The 27,536-nt window shown below is 57.8% G+C and overlaps 1 protein-coding gene across 11 annotated transcripts; it reads right to left on the bottom strand.

The window, feature by feature from the left end:
- Nucleotides 1-450: 450 nt before the first annotated feature.
- Nucleotides 451-27,536, bottom strand: Mast3 (microtubule associated serine/threonine kinase 3). 11 transcript variants are annotated; one of them, XM_052162098.1, is made up of 28 exons: nucleotides 27,470-27,536; nucleotides 21,993-22,024; nucleotides 12,367-12,455; nucleotides 12,219-12,291; nucleotides 12,065-12,085; nucleotides 11,624-11,702; nucleotides 11,303-11,460; nucleotides 11,138-11,213; nucleotides 10,551-10,760; nucleotides 10,340-10,441; nucleotides 10,125-10,257; nucleotides 9,788-9,846; nucleotides 9,338-9,423; nucleotides 9,052-9,260; nucleotides 8,697-8,835; nucleotides 7,711-7,843; nucleotides 7,457-7,622; nucleotides 7,244-7,345; nucleotides 6,877-6,999; nucleotides 6,416-6,525; nucleotides 6,109-6,245; nucleotides 4,430-4,671; nucleotides 4,031-4,243; nucleotides 3,668-3,894; nucleotides 3,379-3,501; nucleotides 3,052-3,188; nucleotides 2,791-2,972; nucleotides 451-2,294 (listed from the first exon to the last, which is right to left on the bottom strand). In XM_052162098.1, the coding sequence occupies exons 1-28, from the start codon at nucleotides 27,506-27,508 to the stop codon at nucleotides 1,771-1,773; spliced, it is 3,924 nt and encodes a 1,307-aa protein (XP_052018058.1). In that variant the 5' UTR covers nucleotides 27,509-27,536; the 3' UTR covers nucleotides 451-1,770. The 11 variants fall into 11 exon arrangements, with proteins under 11 accessions (XP_052018058.1, XP_052018059.1, XP_052018053.1 ...); XM_052162099.1 differs by having other exon boundaries at nucleotides 12,219-12,288; XM_052162093.1 differs by lacking the exons at nucleotides 21,993-22,024; nucleotides 27,470-27,536 and adding exons at nucleotides 18,800-18,889; nucleotides 18,987-19,083.

The raw sequence follows: 27,536 nt of genomic DNA, 5'->3' as shown, positions 1-27,536 counted from the left end.
ACCTGGTGTACCTGGTGTCTGTGGAAGTTAGAAGTGACATTGGATGCCCTGGAATTTGAGTTACATATGGCTGTGAGTTGCCATATAGGTGCTGGGTCCTCTAGAAGAACAGCTAGTGCTTTTAATCGTCGATTCACCCTTTGGCTTTATTATTTTTTGAGACGGTCTTTTTATGAGCCTAGGCTGTATTTGAACTCATGATCCATCTGCTTCAGTGCTCCCCTGCCCCCAGTGTTAGGATGACTGTGTACACTGTCATGCCTGGAAACACTTCATTTTAGAGGTCAGATTTTTGCCCATTACTATCTAGTCAGGATCCCAGCCTGCTAGGTAGCTGGGATGCAGCCTGCTTGGATTAAGTGTTTAAGCAAACCCCTATACAGCCTACAAAACTCACCTTAGATGATACTGAGCCCCACCCCCGGCCACTCACACATGCACACAGCAGCAGCAGATGTCACCATGAGCTTTATTTGATGCAGCTCCAAGCTGTGTGGAGGGCTGGCTGCTCATGTACAGCCTTGGTCTCTTCCAGCAGACAGCACTGGCTGGGCGTCAGGGGAGGTCAGAGGGTCTGCGTGCCTGCAAACTCCCCTCAGAGTGTGGAGAGCTGCGTCATTGGCAGCCTACTAGATGGCTGCAGGATTGCATGGCATTATGGGGACAGCCTGGGCTCCCCCGTGGCCATGTGCACAGTAGGGCTGGGAAATCCTGTCCTGAGCCAGAACCTTACTGGGTCATTGTGGGACAAGCCCCTGGCCTTGGAAATCTCAGCTGCTTGGATCACACAAAGCCTGGGGTGGGGGGCAGGGGCGGGCGGGCGGATTCTGGTGTGCTCAGCGCACACATGTGCAAGTCACTGGGGTTAGTTCTGTAAACACAGCAGCACAGGCACAGAAGGGGACAGACTCCTCCAGAACTGCACAGCATAGGGGGCCACACTCCGTCCCCAGGGAGATCACATTGTCCCGGCCTCACCATGATGGGCTTCATGCACATGGGACTCTGTGCGCGTAGGCATTGATTTTGTGGTGCGGGGTGGGGTGGGGTGGGGTGTTGGTTGGTGGTCAGGCAGGTCCTCACTTGGGTAGACAGGTGCTTTGCCCCATCCCTGCAGTGGACCCCCTCCCCACCTTGATGGCCCTTAAGTTTGTCAGGTATTTCCTGCAAGGTGTGTGGGCTATTCTGTCTTAAACCAGAGCATTCCCCATCCTCCAAGCCCTGTGTTCCCACAGTAACCCCTAAACTGAAGCATGCAGGATCACAGGCAGAGTGCAGTAAGGACGGTCTGAGGAGAGCTACTCCCACACAGAAGTTAGTCTTCAGAGTGTAGGTCCTCCCATTTTAGGGTGCAGCTTCCAGATTCTGTCGACACTGGACAGAATCAGCGTTTGTGTGCCTTAAAGTGGGTCTTGGGTTGGGAATGGGATGGGGACACATACACACACACACACACACAACACACACACTTGGAAAGGACAGGGGACAAACTAGAAAACACAGAAGTTGTCCAAAGTGCTTCACCTTGACCCAGAGAACAGGGTCTGTAGGCTGCGCCCCAGGCCAAGGACAAGACAGACAGCCGAGTCCACCAGGGGCCCAGCCTGGCTATTGCTTATAAAAAGTAATAAATTAGTCGCAAGGGCTGGCTATGTACATGTCCCTGCCACTCCCGTCCTCCAGCCGAGACCAGGCTGATGGCTGCACCCCAGATGGGCGTGACTTGGTGAAGGTGACAGCTCCGTAAGGAAGTGCAGTCAGACAAGGTGGTCAGTCTTTCCTGCCTGGTCCTGGGCTTCCAGGCGTGGCCTCTGCACCCTGCACAGCGATCTTCGGCACTGTGCGAGGTGGCCCTGGCTCCTCATCAAAGCTCACCTCCTGCACCGCCTCCTGCTTCTTGAAGGAGTCCCGGCGCTCTGACAGATGCAGCCTCCTCATGACGACCAGTTCAGCCTCGGCGCCCCGGCCGCGCCGGCCTCCGTCCCCGTCCAGCCTCTCACAGGTGCCCAGACCCAGCTTGTCGGCGGACTGGCCCCTCCGCAGCCTAGGTGACCGCGCAGGGATGGGGATGTGCCCCGGCAGGGGCGACGGCGAGCGCGGCGGCGGCGTGGGCACTGGCGGGCAGGCCAGCGGAGACGGAGGGATGCTGCTTGTGGACTTGCGGCGACCGCTTTTGTGCCGAGGTGGTCCGAGCTTGGCAGCCAGGCCATGCAGTGAGCTGGGGCGGGTGTGGCCAGTGGCTGGAGAAGCGGGGCTGCTGGAGCTTGGGGACACACTGGGTGGGGATGCCGTGTCTGTGTGCGACAGGAATTGGTCATTGTCCCGCTCCTAGAGGTAGGGCCTGCACTGACCAAACTGGCACTGCCCTCCACTGCTGCCACCCACCCACACAGGGAGTCCCCTTGGCTGTGCTTTAGTGAACTCTTACTCATCCATCAAAGCCAGGCCTCACCGACCCCTCCTCTCAGAAACCTCTGCCTCCTCTTTGCATAGCCTGACCCTTCCCCAGAGCTGTGTCTGACCCTTACATACTTGGGACAACGAACACAAGGCCACCAGGCCTTCCCTCAGCTCTAGCACACGTCATGGCGCCTTACTGATTGTTACCATGGATGTGCATATATATTCATATTCACAGGCAGAGTTTCATAAAGCCAGGCTGAAAAGACAAGGTTGGCCTGAACTCTTGGCTTTTCTGCCTCTCTTACGTGCTGGGATGAAGGGCACTGGCTACCAGACAGCAATTCCCTCTGCCCTGTACTGGGCGGCCTGGGCTGAGAGCCCACCCACCTGTGGGGACGTCGGGGGCAGGGCTGCGGCAGGGCGTAGTGGGGCTAGGTGACAGGCTGTGAGTGGGTGACCCGGGGAGGCTCTCGCTGGAGGACAGAGAGTGCTGGAGGCCCGAGGAGAAGCTCCGGCTGGTGTGGAGCACAGAAGATGGCTTCGAGATCCTCTTAAACAGAGACTTCCGCCTGGGGACAGGCACGGTAACAGTGAGGGAGGCTGAGAAGGCTGGGGTGCCCGGGCCCTGCTCCTGGCCTCCCCGCTCACCGGTCCTGGGTCTCGCGCCGCCGGCTGCGCTTGCTCCTGCGGGCCATGCGGCCCTTGGCCACGTTCTTCCGCGCAGGCCCCACCTTGATGGAGGTGTTCTCCAGGGCTGTGGTGCGCAGGGAGACCTTGTTGCCGCTCTGCGGGAAGGGACACCGGTCACCTGAGAGCTTTCGGGGAGGGGGAAGACACCTTCCCAGCACGAACACTGGGTTCCCTCAACTCCACCATAGGGGAGGTGCAGCTGGAAAAGCTGCCAGGATGCGCAGTGGGCAGACCCTCAGGCCGGGGGTCCGGGGGTCCGGGGGTCCGGGGGTCCACGGGTCGCACCTTCAGCAGCAGCTCCACCACGTCCATGTGCACCAGGCCCAGGACCGACTCCCCGTTGATGTGTGTGATGAGGTCCCCAGCACGCAGCCCCGCCTCCTGTGCAGGGCTCCCCTCCTCCACGCTCTGCGGGCGGGCGCAGCACGGATGGTCAGTACCGCAGGCCGTACCCGCACAGGCCCATATGTACCCAAGTAAGCCACTGCATCAATTCCCCCAGCTACGGAGCAAGGCGGGGCCACTCAGGGAGGGAGAGCACCGCCCCGGGTCCCACAGCCGGGCCAAGACTCACCCAGACCACATGGTGTACCGTGTACACGTCGCTGTCACCCATGTAGACGCGAATGGCCCGCAGGCTGAAGCCGTACTTCTTGCCGGAGCTGTGGATGACGATGGGGGGCCGCAGGCTACCACACACTGGTGATGGGTCCCGGCTGGGTGAGGAGTCCCGGGAGGACGGGTTGGAGGACAGCGAGCGGGGCGACAAGGGGCTCATGAGAGGGCCCCCGCTGCCGTCGTCTGTGGAGGGTGGGACAGACACTACGTGGGTTTCGGGTCTTCTCCCACGTGACCACACGGCCCCACCCTGGCGTTCGGTCTTGCATCCGTTCTAGAAGCACCCCACCCCCCACCACAGGGAAGAGTGACACATCACCTGCCGTGATGATGAGGGACAGGGCGGATACAGAGGCTGACTTGGGCACTCGACCCCCGCTGCCACCAGGGGAGGTCCGGGACTTCTCGGGGCCGGGATCTCTTGAGCCTCCTAGGCGGCGGCCTCTGCCAGCATCCAGGGGCCGAGGAGTCGAGTGCCGGGCGCCTGTACTGTTACTTCGAAGGCGGGCATGGCTGAGGACAGCTGTGTCGGCTGAGGGGACAACTGGGGTGAGCTTGGCACCTGTCATCTCATCCCAGCCACGCCCCTGCCCCCAGCTATAAGAAGCTAGAATGAAGGTTCAGGGTGTGTAAGGCCTGTCTACTCTCAGTTTGTGATTTCTGGAGAAACTATTCCTGTTTCTACAGCCCCCCCCCACTCACCTTGAGGCCCACTTACCAGAAAGGTTACAGGGCTTGGGTGTCACTGGGGTGGTTGGGAGTGGGGGGTCAGGCTCCCCCAGGATGAAGACAGGCTTTTTGGGGTCAGCAGGTCCTGAACCTGCTCCCTCATCTTCGGAGGAGAAGGCAAATTTAGGCATCATGTCCAAACTGATGGTGTTTAGGAGAGATGGGCTGGGACCCCGGTCAGTCTGACAGGAAGATGGCTGACAGGAGGAGGCAGGTGTCCAGGACCTCAGCCTGTTGGAGGGAGGAGGCTATGTCACTCAGCCACACCTGCTTGCAGAACTATTCAGTGGAGAGGGATTTTTTTGGGGGGTTGGGGGGAGGGTTTGAGACAGGGTTTCTCTGTGTAGCCCTGGCTGTCCTGGAACTCACTCTGTAGACCAGGCTGGCCTTGAACTCAGAAATCTGCCTGCCTCTGCCTTCTGAGAGCTGGGATTACAGGAGTGCACCACCACACCCGGCTCAGGAGAGGGATTTTAATCCAGCAATTTTGACTGGAATACCAACTGCTTTAGCACGCCCCTACATTCCTTCTGGCTGGAATGCAGACCGCCCTTAGCACATAGCTTTAATCCCAAACAATGAAGGTAAAGTTAGTTCTGAGAAGGAAGCAGCTGCTGGGCAGTGGTGGTGCACACCTTTAGCCTTTAATCCCAGCCCTCTGGGAGGCTGAGGCAGGTGGATTTCTGAGTTTGAGGCCAGCCTGGTCTACAGAGTGAGTTCCAGGACAGCCAGGGCTACACAGAGAAACCCTGTCTCAAAAAACCAAAAAAAAAAAAAAAAAAAAAAAAAAGAAGAAGGAAGCACCCATGTTTGAAAGGGATGTGGCAGACAAAGTGACAACCAGAGAAAGCTTTGACAGAATAGCACATGCCCAACCCTCAGGAGAAGAGGAAAGGGAAGCTCTGTGAGGGGCAGTGCAGGGAGGAGGAGGGGGAGGAGGAGGAGGAGGAGGATGCAGTTTTCCCGGGACAGTTGGACAGAGGCAGGTGCAGGGAGAGAACAACTAGACACAGGTGAAGACAGAACGAGCCAGAGAATCGGAAGGAGCCAGAAGAAGATTAGAACAGATGGCCAGAATTAGTATGAGGCCAAGCAGGGCAATTCAGGAGAAGCAGAGAGAGAGAGAGAGAGAGAGAGAGAGAGAGAGAGAGAGAGAGAGAGAGAGAGAGAGAGAAGCCAGTTTGAGTCAGTCAGTGTGGAGAGGAGTTAGAGCCAGAACAGCCGGAGGTCAGGAAGAACTAGGCAGGGAGAGCTTGCTCAGCAGGGAGTCTCAGAGGCTGAGAGCCTTCTAGGCCTGGGTAAGATTGAAGGCAGCTGCTAGAAGCCTCCAGGACTCGGCCTAGGCTAGCAGAGGGAGGCATAAGCCTTAGACACAACAATTACATCTAGAGAATAAAAGTTACATTTATTCTTCAACCTAAAATCCCAGTTTCCAGGCTCCCACTCTCTAGCCAGCATTGTTTCTATCGAGTCTGGAGCTCGAGGAGGAAGGGAGTTTACTAGCCAAGTGCACTGGGGAGAAAAGGGCCTCGGAGCACAGCAGCCACCGTGTCAGCACGAGTGAGACTGTCAGGAACCTCCTACCCTTCACTCTTTCCTACTGGACCAGTGGGAAGCTCCTTCTAGTCAGATTGTGTAACCTGGCTCTCACCTCCTCAGCCCACCTACCGGAGGTCAGTGCTCAGCCGGCGGCCAGTGTCCCCTTCGCTGCTTTGTCCCCAGCCTTCCTCTCGGTCCTCGCTGAAGCTCCTTTCAGCAAACGTGGGGGTGGGCTGGACAGCCAGGAACTCGGAACTACTGTAAACCTGTGAGGTTGTGTTTGTTTTTTTAATGTCAGTAAGAGGGAGAATGGTGACAAAGGGCACCCACCCCAGCACCTAGGAGGCTGTGACAGGAGGCCCCGTCTCAGAACTCAAGACTGAACGAAACACACAGGCTGACAGACTCAAGAGCATGTTGCCAGCAGCCAGCCCACCTTGCTGAAGCGGTGGGAACAGGAGGAGAACTGGGGGATCTCCGTGGAGGATTCCTCGTCGTTCGTCTCCTCGTCCTCGGAGCCCAGGTGGCGGTACCGCTCAGAGCGAGCTGTGGGAGGGAAGGGGGTGGGGCAGCCAGGGACACCCAGAGGCCCAGGGCCTGGCACTCAGCTACAGGAGAACAGCCCAGCCAGATGGGAACCGGAGCCAGAACCTGCCAGGTGTCTGGGAACAGACTCCTGCACAGCAGATCCACATTTGGTGGTCCCCACCGTGTCCCCAAAGCTGTGTGTTCACGTAGGAATTCATGTTCCTATATGGAGATGTCTCAAGGCTGAGCTGCATTCCCGATTCACACAAGATAGACAGGCAAGGAGGAGCCCTGACATGCAGGTGCTGTGCCACAGGCAGGGGTCACGGGCAGGAGGCCCTGCTCTGCTTCCACAGGGTCCCCACTTACTGTCAAAGTAGCTGGTGTCGTCCTCAGCTTCAAGCTGTGGGACAAACTCGGCCTTGTGTCTCAGGAGCCCTGCCCAGTCCAGGGCCAGGAAGAAGGGGTGCTGCTTCACCTCATGGGTGCCACCTGCAAACAGGCTGCCTGAGCTCTGCACAACACACACACCCCAACTCCCCACCTCCCTTCCCACTGAATGGAGCCAGGACAGACCCAGAAATGTGGTTAAAAAAAAAAGGGGGGGGAGCACCAGAGCCAACTTCAAAGTTTAATGCATGTTAACTCCTACAGACCCTTCAAAACCCCAGTTCCAGTTCCCTCTTCCACATAGCCTGGTAAACAGGCCCCGAGTGGAGCTGTCCCATGGACCTACCAGTACCCAGCCTGTCCATTGGGCTCTGACGCAGAAGTCTGGTTATGAGATCCTGAGCGTCGGGGGGAAGGGCCTCTTCTCCCTCTGGCCACATGATCTCATCTGAAGTTGGAGGTGGGAGGAGCGTCAGGATGCCCTTTCTAGCACCTTCCTGCACACCCCACCCTGAGGTAGCACCGTGGTCAGCCCAGTCCCAGATCCTTTAAGACACACCGCTGACAACTTGTCCGAACAGCTCCTCAGGCGTGTCTCCGAAGAACGGCACGCAGCCCACCAGGAACTCATACAGGATGATGCCCATGGCCCACCAGTCCACCGGCTTCCCGTAGCCCTGGCGGAAGATCACCTCTGGTGCGATATACTCAGGAGTCCCACAGACCTACAGGATGAGGGAAGTGAGGCTGGCCTGGCCCGCATGCGTGCACTCGGGGTGGGTGGGTTCATCTTGCCCTTGGGCTGGGTCACACCTGCTTATCCACAAACTCTCGGGCATCCTTCTCGATGTGACCTTCATACAGGTTGGTGGCCATGCTCATGAGGCCGATCTTGGACAGGCCGAAGTCCGTCAGCTTGATATGGCCGAGGGAGGTGATGAGCAGGCTGTGGGGAGGCCAGGGCCCTCAGGCCGGGTGGGGGCCAGAGCCAGCCCAGCGCCAAGGTTGGCTGAAGCCCCCTGGATCTACAGTTTTTGTTTTGTTGTGAGACCTGGTCTCCCTAGGTAACCCATCAGCACGCACTGCTCTAAAACAAACCAACCAACCCTGCTTTGCCCCCATAGCCTCCCCTCCAGGCTGCCCAGCCCCACTTTTTGTTTCTGTTTTTGATTTTTGTTTTTTTGAGACAGGGTTTCTCTGTGTAGCCCTGGCTGTCCTGGAACTCACTCTGTAGACCAGGCTGGCCTCCAACTCAGAAATCCGCCTGCCTCTGCCTCCTAAGTGCTGGGATTACAGGCGTGTGCCACCACTGCCCGGCTCAGCCTGGCCTTAAACTCCTGTCTCAGTCTCCTGAGTCTAGGATGACAGGTGTGTCCACCGAGTCCTGCGATGCCCTTGGTTATGCACCTTACGTCCACTCCTCCAAAGCTCACTTTCTGTTCACACTGCTGTTGCTCCACTGCCCCACCCCCATTTTATGTCTAGGCCAATAAAGAATCACATGTCCGTGACTACTGTGTGTGTGTGCACAGAAATGAAGTGCCGAGATAAAGAGCGGTGTCAGATACACCTGCTGAGCTGAGAGCAAGCAGCGCCAGGCTCTGCTCACGCCAGCTCACGCCAGCTCTCGTCTCCACACAGCACTAAGAAACCAGGGAGTCCTCCCTCTTCAGAGCACACAGTAGGTGCATGTGTGCATGAGGACGCCATCCTGGCATTCCATACTAGCAGCACCTGCCAGACCCCTAACACCATGGCCCCGCCCAGAAGCCCAGCCCCAGCCCCAGCCGGCCACTCACTTGTCAGGTTTGAGATCTCGGTGCACAATGCCATAGTTGTGCAGGTACTCCAGTGCCAGCACCGTCTCCGCGAAGTACATACGCGCCATGTCCACGGGCAGCGGGCCCATGTTTTTCAGGAGCGTGGCGCAGTCACCCCCTACACCGGGACTTGGATCAGGCCTGGGTCCCGCCCATGCGGCTGAGGTCAGCAGGGGCGGGACTCTGTCTCCAGGCAGTGCCAACGTGCACGCTCTTTCCCTCAGCCTGGCCACTATGCCAAGCCCTCCAGGGCCCCAACACATCCCTCTCTGGACCGCCCCAGTTGTGCCCAGAGGTGGGAATGGGGGCGGGGCTCGCAGCCTAGGGGTCGCACCTTCCACATACTCCATGACCATGCAGAGGTGGCGCCGGGTCTCAAAGGAGCAGAACATGCCGACAACAAAGGGGTTCTCCGCGAAGGTCAGGATGTCGCGCTCCACAAACACCTGCTGGATCTGGTTGCGCAGAATCAGATTCTGCTTGTTGATCTTCTTGATGGCGAAGCGCTGCCGTGTGTCCCTGTGGCGCACCAGGTAGACGGCCCTGGACATACGAAGGGGGACACTGAGTAACCAGCAGTCCAGGCCCAGAGCTGCGCCCAGTAGACACCCAGGCCTCACCCATAGGCTCCATTGCTAATGAGCTTGACGGTCTCAAAGTCGCTCTCACATGGCTTCCTCCGAGACGGACCGCCCAGGCCTCGGCTCTGCAAGGGGAGAGCTCAGGGTCTGTCCACTGCAAAGCTGTCCCCAAGTCTAGGCTGCTGTCTCACTGAGGCTGCTACTTCTTCTCTGTCCAAACTTGTCAATATGTAAGTTTCTTAGTTTTTGGGGTTTGTTTTGTTTTGTTTTTAGCATAGCCTGCTTCCCAGCAAACTTCTACACATCCTTCAAAACCCACCTTTTCAGAGCCCATTACAGCCCAGCCCAGCTTCGGGATACTTCTATGATGGAGCAGTCTCACTGCGGCCACACCCCACATCACAATTATTAAGCATATATTTCAGCAAACTCATACCCTAATCAACCACCCAGGAAAGGGCAACATGGGGCAACCAGCTTGTAGCTCACCTCAGGGGACCCAGGAGCTGGGGGCTGGCCTTCGTCAGGGTCACTCAGGGGCTGGATCTCTGTCAAAGAAAGAAAGTTGTTTTGTTGTTGTTTTGTGTTTTGCTTTTGGAAAGGATTCACTGTGTAGCCCAGTAGCAAGAACGATAGAATCTTCTAGGAAAGCCATGTTCTCCAGGTGTTCTGCCCCAGGGACTGGCAGACAACAGTTAGCAGTGAGTCTCTGAGCATTACCCACGTGGCAGGGGTCACTGTCTTAAAGCGGCAGCGCGGGGTTGGGACCAGGAAACACAGGGAGCCCGGGTTCCAATGCAGATCCTCCCTAACCGGGTGCCCTCACCTTCCAGGGGGTCCTTGGCAAGGCCCAGTTGGCGGATGATGTAGCGGGGCAGATCGGTCTTCACGCCCTGGTCCTCGCGGGCCTGGCCTTCTGCGGCCTCCAGTAGATGGTAGAATTCTTCAGGGTCGAACTCCTGCGCAGGAGAGGCCGTGAGCCTGCAGCCCTGGCCTGGCTCCCTGGCCCCCAGGCCCCTAGGCCCCCCGCCTGCGGCTTACCAAGCACTCGAGCAGCCGCGCTGGCCGGGAGATGATGATGAGCAGCTTGCGGACCAGCTGCACTATGAAGCCCACCTCGGCGCTGTCTGACCGCGCGTGAGCCTGGAGGCAAGTACACCTGCCGAGACTGGCCAGCGGAGGCCACGCCCACCCGATAGGGGCCAGCCTAGGCTCCCCTGACCCCACCCCTCACAGACCCCACCCCTCGTACATCCTGCAGCAGCCTCTCCAGCTTGTCCTGCATCTCCAGGAAGTAGCGGGACGTGACCAGAGCCTCGCCCGACTTGGCCAGGCAGTCCCGTGCCAGCTCCACGATCTGGTGGTGGATGAAGCCCAGGACCCCATCGGCCAGTGCCAGGCGGTCGCTAGGGGCAAATGCTGCCAGGAAGTCCTGCAGCCGGCCCTCCATCTGCGCCGTGGCCTGCGCGGGGAGAGCAGAGGTCAGTGGACGGGGGTGGGGGGGGGGGCGCGAGTAATGACAGAAGTGGATCAGAGGACAGGACGGGCCAGGCTGGGGTCTGAGAGAAGGCGGTTCAGTCGGGGGCCGGGCTATAGTCACAGGACAGGCAGAGGGGGTGACAGGAATAGAGGATGGGACAGGGATAACTGATACAGAGGTGGGGCTGACAGCAATGACCAGAGCTGGGCGACCTCAGCAGAGGGTCTGACGCTGGTGACTGGCAGGGAGCAGAGCCTTAGTGGTGGGCAGGGTTCTGGTGAGTGACAGGGTGCAGAGCCTGGGAAGTAGACCATGCTAGCCGAGGGTGGGGCCGCAGGGTAGAGGGGTCTGCAGCATACCTTGGGGAAGCGCTCCCGGTACACCTGGTTCATCAGCACTATCTCGTTGTCAAAGGTTCCTGATGTGCGTCCAGGGCTGAAGGGGTGACAGAGTAGGGTCACACAGGAGAGCGAGGGGCACACAGGAGGCCCTTGTCAGGTGGAGAGGTCCCAGCCCAAGTCTACCTGAGGCTGCGCGAGCGTGGGCGCAGGCGCGGGGAGCGGCCTCCGTCCTCGTCCACCACACTTTCTGAGCTGCGGAAGTGTTTGGACAGGAAGCGCAGCTCGTCCGCCGTGGGTTGGAAGGGGAGCTGGTGTAGCCGTTCCCGGGAGGACGAGCTTGACTGCGACAAGGAGAAGGTCGGGTCACAGCCCAGGCCCAGCACCCGGCATCCCACAGGCGCTGCAAGCCCTCCCAGCCTAGGGTCGAGCCCCACAAACCACAGCAGGGCGTGTCCGTTCCAATCCACCCCACCCCGTTCCACCTGCCCAGGCAGCGGTCAGTACCGACACGGTGGAGCTGGGAGTGTTGGTCCCATAGCCCGAGGATGGGAGGGAAGCGAGCGACCATCTTCTGCCGTCAGCCCTGGAGGGGGACAGGGACAGATGGGAGACAGCCTGACCCTGTGCTGCTAGGGCCTCTAGCAAGCTGTGCTGGCGGATTCCCACTCTGGATCAAGGACCCTCTAGGCGGCCAGGTCCATTACCTCCAGGAAGCCCTCCCTGATAAGGTGCAGAGCAAGCCAGACCACAAACAACTCAGGGATCCACCAACGGAGCTGGCTTCACCCCGTGCCCAGGCACACACAGCCTTAGCCGCTCAATCCTTGGTGGAATTGAAGGCCCTGGGCACCGTCAGTTCTCAGTTAGTGAACTAATGCGTCTGTTAGTGAGTTACTGATGTAGTCAGGCTACAGCCTCCTCTTCCTTCCCAGAACTCTCAATTACCTGTCACCGTGGGCGAGGTGGCTGTGGAGGAGGAAGCCGCAGGAGAGACCACCACCAGACACCAGGGCAGGAAGGGGCCAAGAGAGGGACAAAAATCAATGAGGGGCAGGCAGGTGTGGCCCTGGGCGTGGCGAGTCCAGGGCAGGACACTCACCTCCGCGCGAAGGGGAAATTGATGGCGGCTGCAGCGGAGAAGTTGCGAGGACTGTCCAGGGGGCTGTTACCTGCTGAGGGGAGGTGGGAAAACTGTCACTTCAGGGTGGCATCAGGACCCAGCCACCCACCTGGATCTCCCTGCTCACCAGTCGGGACAGAGAGAGGTGACAGAGGCCTGGAGAGAGTCGGGGAGGGCGTCCCAACCACGAGGCTCTTACGGTTGCCACTGCGGCAGCTGTGGGGGGACAGCAGTGTTAGCAAACCTGAGGGACAGGGACAGACCAACCACGAGTCCCTGTGGTGGGTCCCTTTAAGGGGTTTCTGAGGCCCATTGGAAGTCACCCCTAGGCAAATATACCTTTTTTTTTTTTAATCGAGACAAGGTTTCTCTGTATAGCCCAAGGCTATCTGGCCTTGAACTCACAGAACCTGCCTCAGCTTCAAAAGGATTAAAGGCATGTGCCACCACACCCAGCCCAAATGTATCTAGTTATTCTTGAAACAGTCTCAGGCGGAGGTGGTGCACGCCTTTAATCCCAGCACTTGGGAAGCAGAGGCAGGCGGATTTCTGAGGTTCGAGGTCAGCCTGGTCTACAGAGTGAGTTCCAGGATAGCCAGGGCTACACAGAGAAACCCTGTCTCGAAAAAACAAAAAGGAAAAAGAAAAAGAAACAGTCTCATATAGCACAGGCTGGCCTTGGGCCTGATCCCCTCAGATGGCGCATGGGACACAACCCGTTTCAAAGTCCCCTTTCCATGCTCCTCACCACCGGTGAGGCAACACGCGGGAGAAAGCCCATCTGGTGTCACAGGCAGGCAGGCAGGTGACATGGACATACTGACTTCTTCCTTTCCCGCCCCTGACCCTTCATCCATCATGGCATCCATGATGCCAGCCAGGCATGCCCAGATGTCTGGTGGAGGCAGGAGATACCCAGGAGCCAACTCCACTCTCCCTCCCTGTCCCCGAAGCTGGGGACCGTCCCTAGATCCTGCCAAAGCGCTAATGCTTCCCCCTGTGGTATCACACCCTTTAACCCAAAGTCTCTGCATTGGGGGCCGGAGAGGGCTCCATACAAAGCCATGCCCCTGTTGGCCGCCTGCCCGGTCCCCCAGCCCAGGTCTCTGGCCCCTCTGCCCACCAGACTCCGAGCTTGGCAGAGTTGAAGTCACTGGGATCCTGCCCTCCTCCCCAGCTCCCTACAGTCACCCAGCAACGGCGGCTCTGACTGAAGTTAAGGAGAGCAGCCCACACAGCCTCCACCAACGCCACTCTGCAGAAGTGTCAAGGAGGGAGCGACAGGCGGGGCGCTCACAGGCGGGGCGCTCGGGAGGCAGGGAGGGTTCTGGGCGATAGAGGGGCACAGTTTGCAGGTGAGACAGGAGGCATCGCAGGCAGCAGAGGGCACAGGCAGGAGTGCGGTAGGAAGCGGGGCCTAGCCTGTCTGCTGCTGCAGGGGCCTTTGTTTTCCCCATCAGGACAGCCAGAAGATGCACAAATCAACACACCCTGTGAAGCTGACCGTGGGGGGCCACGCCCCCAGAGTCAGCTAAGCCACAGGTGTGGACACAGTACAAACCCACCAACCGCCTGCTCTCCACACGGGGAAATCGGGGCTACAGTTACCTGGAGTGGGAAGGGTTGCCCCCTAGGCTGAGGTGTGGGTGCAGAAGCGGAACCCAAAGGGCCCTGCAGGACTTCCTGTCGCCCCCCCCCCCTTGCACACGACACACACTGGCAGCCACATCCTCTCCCTGCCCGGGCTGCCCCGGAGTCCTGCACCGGTAGCCAATGAGCCAGGATGGCTCCGTTCCCTTATGCTTATAGGCAAGACCTTGAAAACAACCATATTGGGCACCTCAGAGAACCTGGCTCACCCCTCTTGAGCACACATTAAATGCCAACTGCGTACACTGTTCCTTGCTCTAAAAGACTAGTAAGCCATGTGACACACCGCGCTATCTCAACGCCCAATCGAAGCTTTGGACTGAGCACTCAGGGTCCTTGCAACCCAGATTTTGCCCAACTATGCAAACCTAAATACAGAAGAAACCCAAGCACAGAGAGGTTGAGGAACTGCCTGGGGTCACACAGCACGGTAAAAAGCTATCCTACAATTAGAACCAAGGTCGACAGTTTAGGCACCACCTCTCTTGGCCTTTGTGCCTTGCAGAGGAGGACCTAGGCCGAGGAGAAGCCAGGTATGCCTTGGCTACAGACCTGCCACCCACTCGTCAGCCTGGGCCATGAGTATTTGCATCTGCGCCAACATTTCCGCTGAGTGTCCAGGACAGACTTATTCATTCTTCCCACATTCCTCGCTTTGCAAGGCTCGGCCGAATCCCGAGTTCAAATACCGGGCGTCCACAGCTAGACCCTGCGCCCCCAGCTGCCCCTACCTTTTGGAACGCTGTAGCAGCGCACCCTTGGCTAGGCGGCTGCGGTGTCCGGGGGCCGCCACCGCGGTCCAGTAGCTGGGGTCCGACATGCTGCCGCCCTCCGCCTGCCGGGGACTCGGCCAGATCGGCCGGATTCGGCCTGAGCCCGGTGGAGCGGCCCACTAGTCGCAAGCAACAAGGAGCGCGCGCGGTAGCAAGGAGGAAGCACGGCTGGGAGCCCCGCCCAATCATGGGGTGGAGCCTGAGGGGGCGTGGCGTCGTGATGGAGGAGGAAAGGGGGCGAGGCGTTGTTACAGCGCTAGGCGGGGCGTTGCTAGGGTCCCCAACTAAGGAGCTTTTGTTGCTACAGTTCTGACGGAAGCGCTGGGATGGAGCGCGGTTAGAACCCGCTTGTCGGTACCCAGCGTTGCCAGGGCCTTGAGGGACAGCGCGAGGCGTTGCTAGGGCTCCGAGCAGCGGGGCGCGGCGTAGTGGACGTTGCTAGGGCTCTGGGACGGACTTGAGCGTTGCTAAGTCCGCTAGCAGCACAGGCAGGGCTTTGCTAGGGCTCTGAGCATAGGGGGCGGGATTACCTGGCCGTTGCTAGGGCTCTGAGTAGCGAGGGCGGGGCGTTCCTCTGGAACTCAGCAACACAGGCAGGATGTTGCTAGCGCTCAAAGCACCGGGAGAGGCACCCTGGGACGAGGGCGGGGCGTTGCTAAGGACCTCAGCTGCTCAGGCAGGGCTTTGCTAGGGTTCTGAGCTTTGGGAGGCGGGGTTACCTGGCCGTTGCTAGGGCTCTGCGTGGTGAGGGTGGGGCGTCGCTAGGGCCACATCAAGCGGGTGGGACATTGCTTTGGCCTTATCAGCAGAGGCGGGGAGTTGCTAGGGCCCGCAGCAGGGTGGGGCTTTGGCGTTACTAAAGCAGGCTGTAACCCGTCAGTCCTCTCAGTAAGAGGTGTCAACCCTGCCTGGCTCTGCTCCTTTCCTTCCAATCTGTATAATGCCTGCGATGAACGCAGCGTGCACGGCCACGAAAGCCATTACCAAAGGCGATAAGTCACCTACACTAACAAAGCAAAGGAATCCTTCTCCCCTAGGTCTTAGGTAGCCAGTGGGAGTCATTCTAACAGCACCTGGCTGTCTGGACCTTTGGACACATCAGATCAGAGCCTTGATCAGATCTGATCTTGATTAAGATCTTGATCAGATCTGAAGATATGAAGACCCCATATTTGGTACAAGAAGATAGCTGAGGAAACTGAGGCCCAGGCGCCCAGGGTTTCCCCAACCCATCCTTCTCAAGTCACCCCAAGACTTTGCCACGTTTCCTCCAGGCTCTTTGCCACATCAGGCGTCTCCTATGCTGCTGGCTGGAGCACAAACCCATATCCAGTCATTTATTCACTTGATAAACATTTATTGAACACTTACAGTTTCCCTGCCCCTGGGACATCTAGGGGTGACTTCGAGGGTGGTAATCCTTGATCTCAGATAAGGAGGCAGGTGAAGAATGTCAAAGAGTAATCTCAAGCTCAGCTGCAGAACTCTTGCCTGGCACGGAGGGCTCCACCCCAGCCCTCGCCACACTCGGAAGTGGTGACACACACCTGTTGTCACAGGACTTGAGGGGTACATCTGGGAATTTAAGGCTAGGTTGGACGCTATTTCTCTCTCAAGAAATAGGAAAGAAGGCAGGCAGGCAGGCAGGCAGGCAACATAATAACTTTGACCCTGTGAAAGAAGAGACTCAGCCGGCATGGGGACAGGGAGTCACAGAGGGGGAGGCGGTGCTCACTGAGCTGTCCACACAGCTGCAGTAAGGACTGGGGCTCACTGACAGTGCGACAGGGAGCCATGGTGACGTCAGAGCTCCCCACACGCCTGTCCTGGAAACCAAAGACAGACCATTGAGAAGCTGGCGTAGAGGACGAAGCCTCCAGTGAGGAGCTGGGGGCACACGGGAGCAAACTCTGAGAAAGGACCATGTCATGCTAAGACCTGGAGAAAATGAGAGGGCTAGAGCCCATATTCTGAGTCCCAAGGACCGGCCCCGTGTGACAAAGGATCGCGATGGACACTTGTGTCAGGTCTGAGTCCTGACTGAAGGCTCAAAGCCGCCTGACATGGCGATGGAGCCCTCCAGGAAGAGCCACCTACCACTGCTGTGCCTGGGAGCACACCTCCACCACACACCTGATACACAGGCTGTTTGCTTATCCCCAACCACAGACCACGCCCTAGCACCCCAGCTGGCCTGTCTCCTGCTCTGAAGAACTGGGCTATGCAGAGTTCTTGCCCTCTGAGCACACAGTGCTCTCTGCAGAGGGCTTCTACATGAAACCCTCTTGGGGCAGGGGTCATAAGTCACCTGCGACTGGCTCTGGAGACATTGCTTTGTCTCTCTGGGGTTGCTTAAATGGCAAAGCCTTGGGTGAGTCTTAATCTGGCCAAGCCATCCTGTCAGTTCTTCCCACAATTCCAAACGGCTGGACCACTGTCCCCAGCCCCCATACCCTGCACACCCCAGGTAAATCTACATTCCCTCTGTGCCTGGACTCCAAGGCCCTGGGCAGTTTGTGGCCTGTAGGCCCAAGTCGAGATAACCTTTGACCCTAAAGGACAACAGAGCCCCTCTACTTGCTTTCTATTCATCTATGCCAGAGCATCAAATAAGCACCTGCTGCATACTGGGCCCTGCCCTGAGCACACACTGTGAGCAGAGATTCAGGACAAGCCTTTTAGGGCCTCTCAAAGTTGTGAAGGAAATAAATACCCCATAATGGCACAGAGAGATGCTCTCTCTCACTCGGCAGGGCGCACTCGTTGCACAGACACTGCTTGCCATCCAGAGTGACGCGTGGGGACAGATGGGGAAAGGCAGGTGGGTTACACAAGATCTGGGACCATAAGGATTATGGGACACACAGGACCTCTTTTCTGATCATGTGCGGATCAGAGGAGCTCCTTCATACTGAGGTACAAACGGCTGCGAGACAAATCACATTCACTCTGTCCCAGCACGGAATGAATGTGAGGCTCCAGGCTGCGTGGCTGCAGGCAAGGTGGCTCTGCTCCCCTGTGGTGGTGACTGTGGCTGCCCGGCAGGCTGGGCTCCATTTCCTCTAGGTATAACCTGTTCGGTCACATGCAACCCCACTTCAGGGCCTCTCCCTTTCCGCTCACCTGCCCTCCCCTGGGTTGGGAACAAGGACTTAGAGACGTATCTGACCTCACATAGTCCCCTAGGATGCCCTGGGTCTTCTCCACCCACGCCCAAGGAAGTGTGGCAACAGCAGCGCCTTCCTCCAGTGGCAACCAGTTCCAGACAGACCAGCTTTCCCCAGATGTCCCAGTCACTACAAGACCGTATTCCCCTCAAAAGGTTGCCGCAGGACCTTTGCACACTCAGTCCTAGCTGCCCGGTGCTACCCTTCACCTAGCTCTGACCATGGCTCCGATAAGCTTCCCCAAGGTATCAGCATTTGAACAGAGTCGCTCATTTGCTTCACTGGTCACCTCCTGCAGACAACTGAGGACCCATGGTGGGAGATCCCCGCCATTCTTGCTCACAACTACGGACTGGTTAGGTGCCTAGTCAGCGTTTGCTGAGTGAGTGGGTGGAGGTGACCCAGTTGGAATTAGGTGTGGATTCCATAGTATGTGGTCTTCCCCATTCAAAGTCTATGGGATGTGCCCAGCACCTCATTCATACTAAGGTGTAAATGGCTCCCAGGTAAGCCAAGACTTGGCTTTCACCCTGATACCTGCCCCCAAGGTACAGAGGGTGGTGCTGACTCTCAGGAGGGTGTGGCGGCCGAACTGGCCCCCAGACTTAGGGAATCATAACAGGCCTGTCTCAGAGCCTCAGTTCCCTGAGTAGGAAATATGATCAGAGCAGAAGTGGCTATTTCCGGTCTGGTGCAGCCCATTGGGTTTGTGTGTGACCACAGGGAGAGTTTCTGGCAGGTTCCCGAGGTCACCAACCAACAGGGCCCTGGGAATCCAGCACCTGTCTCAAGAAGTCCTTGGGCTCAACTTCTGACCTGGCCTGGGACACCTGTCCAGCTCCAGCCAGCAGCTGGGTTGTTCCCGCGGGTTGCGAAGCCAAGGAGGCGGTGGGTGACACTGAGGCCTGGGGCGGCCAGGGAGTGTGAAAGGCCCGGGTGGAGGGTGCGCGTGCAGGGCGGCGCCACTCACCTCCAGTGTTGCAGGCCCAGAGATGGGCTGCACGGGCTGCACGGGCTGCCGGGGCTCAACAGGCATGGGCTCTGGCTGCTAGGCGACAGACTGCAAGACAGAGGCGAGCGGTGACCCCGCAGCGACCCGACGTGACCCCCGCGGATTCCCAGGGGTCGCACCGCGATGCTCGGGCCTCCGTACTCACTCGAGCGTCAGCGCGGGGATCAGTAATTTCTCCCTGCGGGACTTCATGGCGGCGGCGCGGGAACCGACGCTCGGTGGCACCGGGCGTGAGCAGACGCGCTGGGACTCTGGACAGAGGGACGCGCGCACCAGAGGCTGGCGGGGGCGGGGCTCGGGGCGGGGCTACGGGTCACGGGGCGGGGCCAGGAGCCGGACAGACGGTGGACCGAGGGGCAGGACGATAGGCAGTAGTGCCAAGATGCCAGGCAGGACTAAAGGATGATGGGGCGGCGCTACAAGGTTCAGGAGGGGCTATGAGGTGTGAGCGGAGTTACAAGGCGCTGAGGGTGAGGAGGCGGGCTTCTGGGGAGGTCCTGAGTAAGAAAGTAGGCGTGGATTCCGGTGTGTAGACTAGGTTATAGAATGAGAGGCGGAGCTATGGGAAGAAGGGAGGGGGTTGGGGAGGGAGGAGTCTCTGGAGAGGGCGGGGCCTAGTATACACAGCCGGATGCGGCTGAGGGGGTTGGGCCTCAAAAGTATACTATGGGCTGGGCGTTTGGAAGCAATTTGCAGGACCCCAGTCGCGCGGGTGTGAGGTTGTGGGCGGGGCTGCTGAGTGTGTGTGGACTCTAGACTGGCTCGTGGGCCTGTCTGTGGGCGGTACCACTTAAGAACTGTCGTGGAGGGCGGGGAAAGAGGCGGAGCCTAGCGGTGGGGCGGGGCTGAGCGCCCAGCTCCGGAGAGAGCGCGTGCTCGGAATAGAGACCTGCGCGCGATCCCTGGGTTCTGCCATATGGCCCTTTGACCAGTTTCCTAGACACTCAGCCGCCCAGCCATGCGCCGGAAGGGAAGGAGACTTGGGTTCTGTAGACCAGGATCTCCCACCCGAGATCGCATTGCGGTGTCCCCTCCCATCGTCGCGCCCCCACAGATCTGGTCCCTGACAGCCCGCGATCGAGTCACGTACAGCACGGGTGGCAGAGCTGGCAGCTCCCGGGCGACTCTGGCCCTGACTTTACCCTCGAGGTCGGTGCACTGTGCTCCACCTGCCCCCGATCCCTCACAACAGCGCACCCAGGACAAGGTCCGGCCCCGCCCCAGCCGTAGTGCACATGACTTTGGGGCAACTGAGACCCAGTTCTCAGAACCTGCATTTCTTCCTCAGTCCCCCTTCAACTGACAAAGCGGGTTCCACTCGTGGTCCCCCTGTCTGGAATTGTCCACACATCTGCCGCCCGTCCGGCCTCCTCCTGCCCTGCCCGCCGCTGATCCTCTCCAAAACCAAACCTCATCTCCTCCAAATGATCCGGCGCCTGTCTCTTTTCACTTAATTTCCCGTAAGCACACACTTTTCATGTTTGTGTCCGCAACCCCCCCCCCCACTAAGAACCGGGGCGCCAGAGGGGTTCAACCATCTCTTTCCCCTGTTTGTCCTGTGGGCAGGGCCTAACACTTCGTAGGTGTTCAAAAAATACCCAGCTGTCAGTCTCCAACTGGGCATGCGCAACTTTCAAAGATGGGGCGTCCGAGATTATTTGCTCTCTGGAGCGAACAGGAGGTGAACCCCTCCCCCAGTCTTTGTTTATCCATCTGTAAACCCGGGACGCACCGAACAAAATGTTCTTTGAGCTCCAGAGCTCCCCAGATGATGGCAGCATTACGGATTCTGTTGGCGGGCGCCGAAAGGAAGCGAGTCTCTGTCATGCAAGCCCATTCCAATGTACTTGGGTTAGAAGTTAATATTTCATAACCACCCCCCTCCCCAGTGCTGAGAGTCAAATCTTTTTCTACATTTATTTATTTAGTGAAAGAGGTCTGTCCCTGCACACATAACTTTTGGGGCTGCCTATGCATCCGGAGCCCACTGCGCCACCTCTCAAGCCTATGGCCCGCAAATATTTGAGCAAGTCTTCTACACTGGAGTCACGTCCCCAGATATAGGCTTTGTGTGTGTGCGTGCGTGTCTATGTGTGTGTCTGTGTGCGTGCATGTGTGTGTGCATGTGCATGCGCGTGCGTGTGCATGCGTGTGTGTGTGTGTGTGTGTGTGTGCTTGTGTGTCTGTGTGCGTGCATGTGTGTGTGCGTGTGTGTATGTGCGTGCATGTGTGTGTGCATGTGCATGCGCGTGCGTGTGCATGTGTGTGTGTGTGTGTGCTTGTGTGTCTGTGTGCATGCATGTGTATGTGCGTGCATGTGTGTGTGCATGTGCATGCGTGTGCGTGTGCGTGTGTGTGTGTGTGTGTGTGTGTGTGTGTGTGTGTGTGTCAGGATCTTATGTAGCCCAGGCTGGCTTGGAACTATCACACTACCTCAGCTTCCTGGGTGCTGCTGGGATCACTGAGATGCCAAACTCTGCTTTGGCCAAATCCCAAGATGGGAAGTGTTATTTTGTTTTGGTTTGTATTTTTTGTTTGTTTGTTTGTTTGTTATTTATTTTTTTCCGAGACAGGGTTTCTCTGTGTAGCCCTGGCTGTTCTAGAACTCACTCTGTAGACCAGGCTGGCCTCGAACTCAGAAATCTGCCTGCCTCTGCCTCCCAAGTGCTGGGATTAAGGGCATGTGCCACCACCGCCCGGCTTGGTTTGTATTTTTAAGATTTATTTATTTATATGTGTTTGAAGATTGTCGCTGTCTCCAGACACACCAGAAGAGGGCATCAGATTCCATTACAATGGTTGTAAGCCACTTTGTGGTTGTTGGGAGTTGAACTCAGGACCTCTGGAAGAGCAGCCAGTGCCTTTAACTGCTGAGCCATCTTTCCAGCCCCAGGAAGTGTTCTTGCGGGGTGCGGGGTGGGGAGAGGAAGGGAGATGGGGGAGAGGCTCAGTGGTTAAAGTGAGTTTGCTCGTGCTGAAGATCAGAGTTTGGGTTCAGAGGACCCCTGACAGCAGCCTTGCGAGGCCGAGAGACGGGGACCTCCAGAGCAGGCTGCTGAGTTCTGGGTTTGAGCTATCCTGCCCCAATGGAAGACACGAAGGGAAGAGGGAAGGCGATGCTGTGGTGTTAATCATGGAATAGATTACTCACCCACGCCCCCGTCGTGGAAGACTCAGCTCCTTCTGAAAGAAGAGACAGAGAGTAGGGTCAACCTAGGAAGTGCTCCGCCCACCGCACCCCAGCATCAGCCTCCCGACCCAGCCGAGGCCTCTGTCTGCTTACGCCCCCCACTTAGGGTCCTTGCGCCCACTGCAGCCTCTGTGAGGCTCCGTAGCTTGATCCGTGTTCTTCTGACCCTGCTGCTGGGGAGGGGGTGTGAACACATATATCACTGCGGCTAAGTGGGAAGGGGGGCTTGCTGCTAAAGCTGACCACCTGAGTTCGGTCCCCAGGACTCTCATGTTGGAATGAGGGAATGGCCAAGGGTGTGTGCTCACACACAAGATTAATGAACAAATGTAAAATAATGGAAGGAAAAGAAGAAACAAAGGCGGGCACAGTGGCTCTCGGCCCTGGCGGAGGGAGACAAGAACATTTTCATTCCGGCCTGGGCCAGGGAGGGAGCCTTGTATCAAGCAATAATAATGTACAACAAACACACACATTCTGTGCTAGTGGGACACACCTGTCACCTCAGCACCCCAATTTACTTCTCCAGATCCCCGGAGCCTATAAAGTTGTGGGTTCTGGTCCAGGGTGGGGACACTCTTAGATTTACCCTTTGAGAACTCAAAAAAGTTGGTGTGTGCCAACTCTAGCTGCCTGTCCCGTGTATAAGGAGAAAGAAGGCCCAGTCTTGGGCTCCACGTCCCTGTCCCTTCTGACCACATGGTTAGGGGACGCTCATGTTGTGTCTGTGTGCTTGCGTGTGCACACACAACCGTGTCATGGCGCACGGGACAACGTGCGTGCGTCTCTTTCAGTGTGGACCCCAGGGGAAGACAGCTGCCTCCGGGCAGGCAGCTTGACTGACTGTGCCACGTCCCAAACATGAGAGACACGCTCTCTCTATGCAGCCCAGGGCGGCCTGAAACTCATAGTGATTCTCCTGCCTCAGCTTCTCAGCTGCAGCTGACCTGCTTGCCCTGCCACCTGCTCCTTCAAGGAGCCTTTTAATTCCGAGAAAGCCGTGCCAACGGCCAGGGCTCGTTCCTTCCCGCTGCTGTGGTGCCTACTGTTCAGCCCAGCAGCAAATGAAATAGAAACGGACCGCGTTGTGTCTCAGCGACTCAGGATCGGCTGTACAGGCTTGGAAACTGAGGCACAGAGACAGCGGGAGAGTGGGGAATGGACGCTCCAGACTCCCCCAGCTCAGACACACTCATTGGGGTGGCCACTTTGGGGACGTGGACTATTTTTACAATGGTGGGTCCCAGACTACCCACATCCCTAGGCGGGTGTCTGTCATGGCAACCAGTGGCGTCATCCGTCCCCACAGCCAATCGGAGGGGAACGAAACCGCCAGGCCCTGGACCACTTGGCTGACAAAGGGGTAGAGGTGGGCCCCTGCTGTGCTCGGATTTCCCCGAGGGTCTCCCCTCAGCCTCATCCACTCATGGGGGCGGGTTTTTTACACCCGCTTCCCCGATTACCAAGCCAAAAAAGAAACAGAATTTGAACTCGAGGAGGTTTCAGCCTGGGATCCCACCATCCGGGCTGTTTTCTAGGGATCTGAAGGTCCTGCTGTGTGGCGTCTGCCAACTGGCCTAACCTCTCTGTGCCTGAGTTAACTCAAAAAAGCAGGTTCCATAAGGCCCAGTGCAGGCAACTAGACGTTTAAATTCTGTTAGTTCCCAAGATACAAAAGGACTCGAGGTGGCGGGGAGTGGGGGCTGGGGGTGGGGGTGGGGTGCCAGGCCCGGAAAGCTCCCCGGAAGTGGGCCCGCGACGTCCCCCGCGCCATCTGCTTCCGCGGCCTCCTCTACAGCTGCTCCTGTGACGACTCCTACACGGACGCCCAAGCTACTGGCTGTTATTTATTTTTCTTAGGGCTTCTCTCTGAAGCGCATCCTGTGGCCTGGAACTCCATCCTCCGGGCTCAGCTGCAGAGGGCTGCGATCACAGGGCATGGCCGTCTGGGACTATGTTGTTGTTGTTGAGGCTGAGTCTGTGTCTCTGTCTCTTCCCTCCCTCCCTAGGCCCAGCCTCACCTTGAACTCCTGACCCTCCCTGTCTTCACTTCGGAATGCTAGACTGATGGCGGCTTAGCGGAGCTGGGGGCGGAGCCCAGGCCAGCGAGGCCGGCGTGACCACCCCGTGCTCTGCCCACTGAGCCGCTGCAGCCGCCCTTTAAATGTTGTGTTTAGGGATCGCTCAGGGGTGGGTGCTGTGGCCAGGAGTCACCGCCAGCCTACAGATCACGCAGTTTGGAGGACTGGACGTCAGGACGGAGCCGCGCTCCGGGGGACGTGTGGCCCCCAGGCTCAGGAGCCCGCGGTGTACACGCTGGCACGGCAGGGCTGACTGGGACGACTCGGTGATTCCAACTGCGGCTGTGTGGGCCGGGGCTGGGGGTCCGCCCTGCAGTCTACCCTCCGAGGGCATCTGCATAATGGGAATTTGGCTTTTGTTCTTTAAACACAAACTTACTCAGAAACCCCAACAGGCCTCAGAACTTGAAGCAATCCTCCTGCCTCAGATTCCCAACTCCTGTGACGATAGGTATACACCATCGCTGTTAACAAAAGTCGAACTCCAGGGTTTCCTGGAGGAGGTGGCTAAATATACCTAGGTACGTGCGTGCGTGTGTGTGTGTGTGTGTGTGTGTATGAGCGTGCGTGTGTGTGTGTGTGTGTGTGTATGAGCATGCGTGTGTGTGTGTGTCTGTGTGTGTGTTGTGTGTGTTGTGTGAGTGTGTGTTGTGTGTGTGCGTGCGTGTATGTTGTGTGTGTGCGTGTGTGTGTGTTGTGTGTGTGTTGTGTGTGTGTGTTGTGTGTGTGCATGTTGTGTGTGTGTCTCTGTGTGTGTTGTGTCTGTTGTGTGAGTGTGTGTTGTGTGTGTGTGCTGTGTGTGTGATGTTTGTGTGTGTTGTATGTGTGTGTTGTGTGTGTGGTGTCTGTGTGTGATGTATGTGTGTGTGTTGTGTGTGTGGTGTCTGTGTGTGTTGTACATATGTGTGTATGTGTGTGTGTTGTGTGTGTATGTGTGTTGTGTGTATATATGTGTTGTGTGTGTATATGTGTTGTGTATGTGGTGTATGTGGGGTGTGTGTTGTGTGTGTATGTGTGTGTGTGTGTGTGTAGTTCTCATTCCCAAATGGACCATTCCAAAGCATGGGACAGTACTGCCCGCCTTCCAGCTGCCCTGGGCTGAAGTGGGCTGGGCTGGCCTGACCTGCACAATGACTCTGATCTCAAGTTGGTGGCAGCTGCGGCCACACAGCCTGGGGCCCCATCCCCTGGGCCAGCAGCCTGGACTCATGCTGCTCAGGAGGAGACAAGATGGTTAGGAGTTTGAGGCCAACCTTGGCTACCAGAAATGCTGCCTCCAGCATTTAGGTCTAGACCTCCTGCATCAGCCTCCAAGCACTCCGATTGGCTGTCACAGGTAGCCTGCCCTTTGATTGGCTGAGGATCTAACCTGTTAAGCATGTCAGAGATAGCTCAAAAAGCGTGCCTTGGGCAAACTTTTGTTTTGTTTTTTGGATTTGGTTTTTTTTCCCCCGAGACAGGGCTTTTCTGTGTAGCCCTGGCTGGCCTCGAACTCAGGAGATCTACTGCCTCTGCCTCTGAGTGCTGGCATTAAAAGCATGCACCACCACGGCCCTGCTTATTTTGTCTTTTCATTTACTTGTGTGTTTATTTCCTATATGTGTGTGCCCACGTGCCTCAGCGCATGTGTGCATCTCAGAGGGCAAATTGTGGAAATCAACTCTCTCCCTCTACCATGTTTCTTCCGGGGGCTTAAACTCAGGTTGTGAGACAAGGGCGATGCCTTTACCCTTGGAGCCTTCTCGCTAGTCCCCAAAACTTAGCTGCTTTTTTTTTTTTTTGGATTTGGTGTTTTCAAGACAGGGTTTCTCTGTGTAGCCCTGGCTGTCCTGGAACTCACTCTGTAGACCAGGCTGGCCTCGAACTCAGACATCTGCCTGCTTCTGCCTCCTAAGTGCTGGGATTACAGGCGTGCGCCACCACCACCCGGCTAAAATTTAGCTTTTTAAAAAGCTCCTTATCTTTTGCACCTAGCTCCAACTGAAAAAAATATTTTCCTGGATGGTTTTGTTGTTTGGGGTTTTCAAGACGAGTCTTACAGAACCTATACTGGCTTCGAACTCCTGGACCCTCCTGCCTCTGGCGCCCAAGTGCGGGGATTACAGATGCGAGCATCCGCATCTGGCTACAGGCTTTAGTTCCCCTTACAAACAACACTCAGCCATGGCCTCCGGGCCTTTGCACTTGCTGAGCCCCAACTCTGGTCCTCCCTGCTCACCCCTCCACTTCCTGCAGTCAACCTACGGGCCGCTTGAGCCTGAGAACCGCTATACTTCTCCGGGACTCAGTTTCCCCGTGTGTAGCGTGGGACCTGTCATCTGAAAATATTTACCACCCCTGTGGAACAGGTCCCACTTGTTGACGTCAGCTGCGCCCCCATTCACTCACCCGGAGGCGGTGTCTCTATTTTAAGAGGCCGAGGGCGGGCTCACATCTAACTGGGGCCCCGGCGACACCCGCCGCGCACCAGCCCCGCCCCCACTCCCGCCTTCCCGCGGGGTCTCCGCTCCGGGGCTTCGAGGAGAGGGGACCCGCCCCATTACCCCTGTCTAAACAGCTTTACTTAATCTTCACTTCCCCAAATTCCTCTGCTCTGTGCCCGCCTCCCGCGGCCGCCGCCACCCGCGCCGTTAGCTCTAAGCCCGCTGAGGTTTTGCTCACGGGATGCAGGGCGGGCGTAGCCACGAGACCCCACCCACCGCGAGGCTGCTGGACCCCCAGGTGTGCGGTCCCGGGCTCACGGCGGAGCAGGCAAACCTCTCTGAGTTTTGCAGAGGCTACAGATGGGGAAACTGAGATGCAGAGGAACCAGAGGCGTCGCCTCCAGAGTTGGACTTGCATTTTTGATCTCCCTACGCCCACTTTCTTACTTCCCAGAGGCGCAACGCTAAATCGAGAAACTGAGGCACGGAGAAGCCACCACTACCACACACCCTGCAGATCTTTCGTGGTCACATAGCTCTGTGTTGCCGCAGAGTTGGAGTCTCAGCCGGGCAGTCGCTGTGGTGGCTTCCTTAGGCGAGAGAACCGGAGACAGGGGACTAGCCGCTAGGAGCGACCCTGGCAGGCGGCTGGGTTGTGCCCGGAGTCCACCTCAGCGGCTGCACACGCTGGAGCCCCGTGCCCTGCGGCTGGTGTGGTGCGGGAACCCTGGAGTTCCTTCTCCCCGTGCCAGAGCCCAGCCTCAGTTTCCAGTTTTCCCCCTCTAACAGATCACCTCCTTTCCCCTGTAGCAAGCCGTTCTGGACAGCAGGTGAGCAGAGGGCGCAATCTGACGCTTGCCCACTTCCTCACTCCCTGCCTCAGTTTCCCAGCCCGGAAGGCTCCGTCCGCGCTCCCACCCGCACCCTGCCTCACCTGGAGCCCGCGGCGCCGCAGGAGGCTCGGCTCGTCCATCGCTGAGTGTTCCCGCGACCTGCCCCGC

Source organism: Apodemus sylvaticus, chromosome 18 (genome assembly GCF_947179515.1).
Source record: "Apodemus sylvaticus chromosome 18, mApoSyl1.1, whole genome shotgun sequence".
Lineage (NCBI taxonomy): Eukaryota > Metazoa > Chordata > Mammalia > Rodentia > Muridae > Apodemus > Apodemus sylvaticus.
This window is presented reverse-complemented; position numbering and strand designations above follow the sequence as displayed.

Coding starts and splice junctions, on each gene's coding strand:
- Mast3 (XM_052162093.1), bottom strand. CDS start 19,033: ATGAAGTCCCGCAGGGAGAAATTACTGATCCCCGCGCTGACGCTCGA. Junction 12,456..18,799: donor CTGGGCCTGCAACACTGGAG/GTGAGTGGCGCC, acceptor GTCCCCCCACAG/CTGCCGCAGTGGCAACCGTA. Junction 4,672..6,108: donor CGGCTGAGCACTGACCTCCG/GTAGGTGGGCTG, acceptor TCCCTCCAACAG/GCTGAGGTCCTGGACACCTG.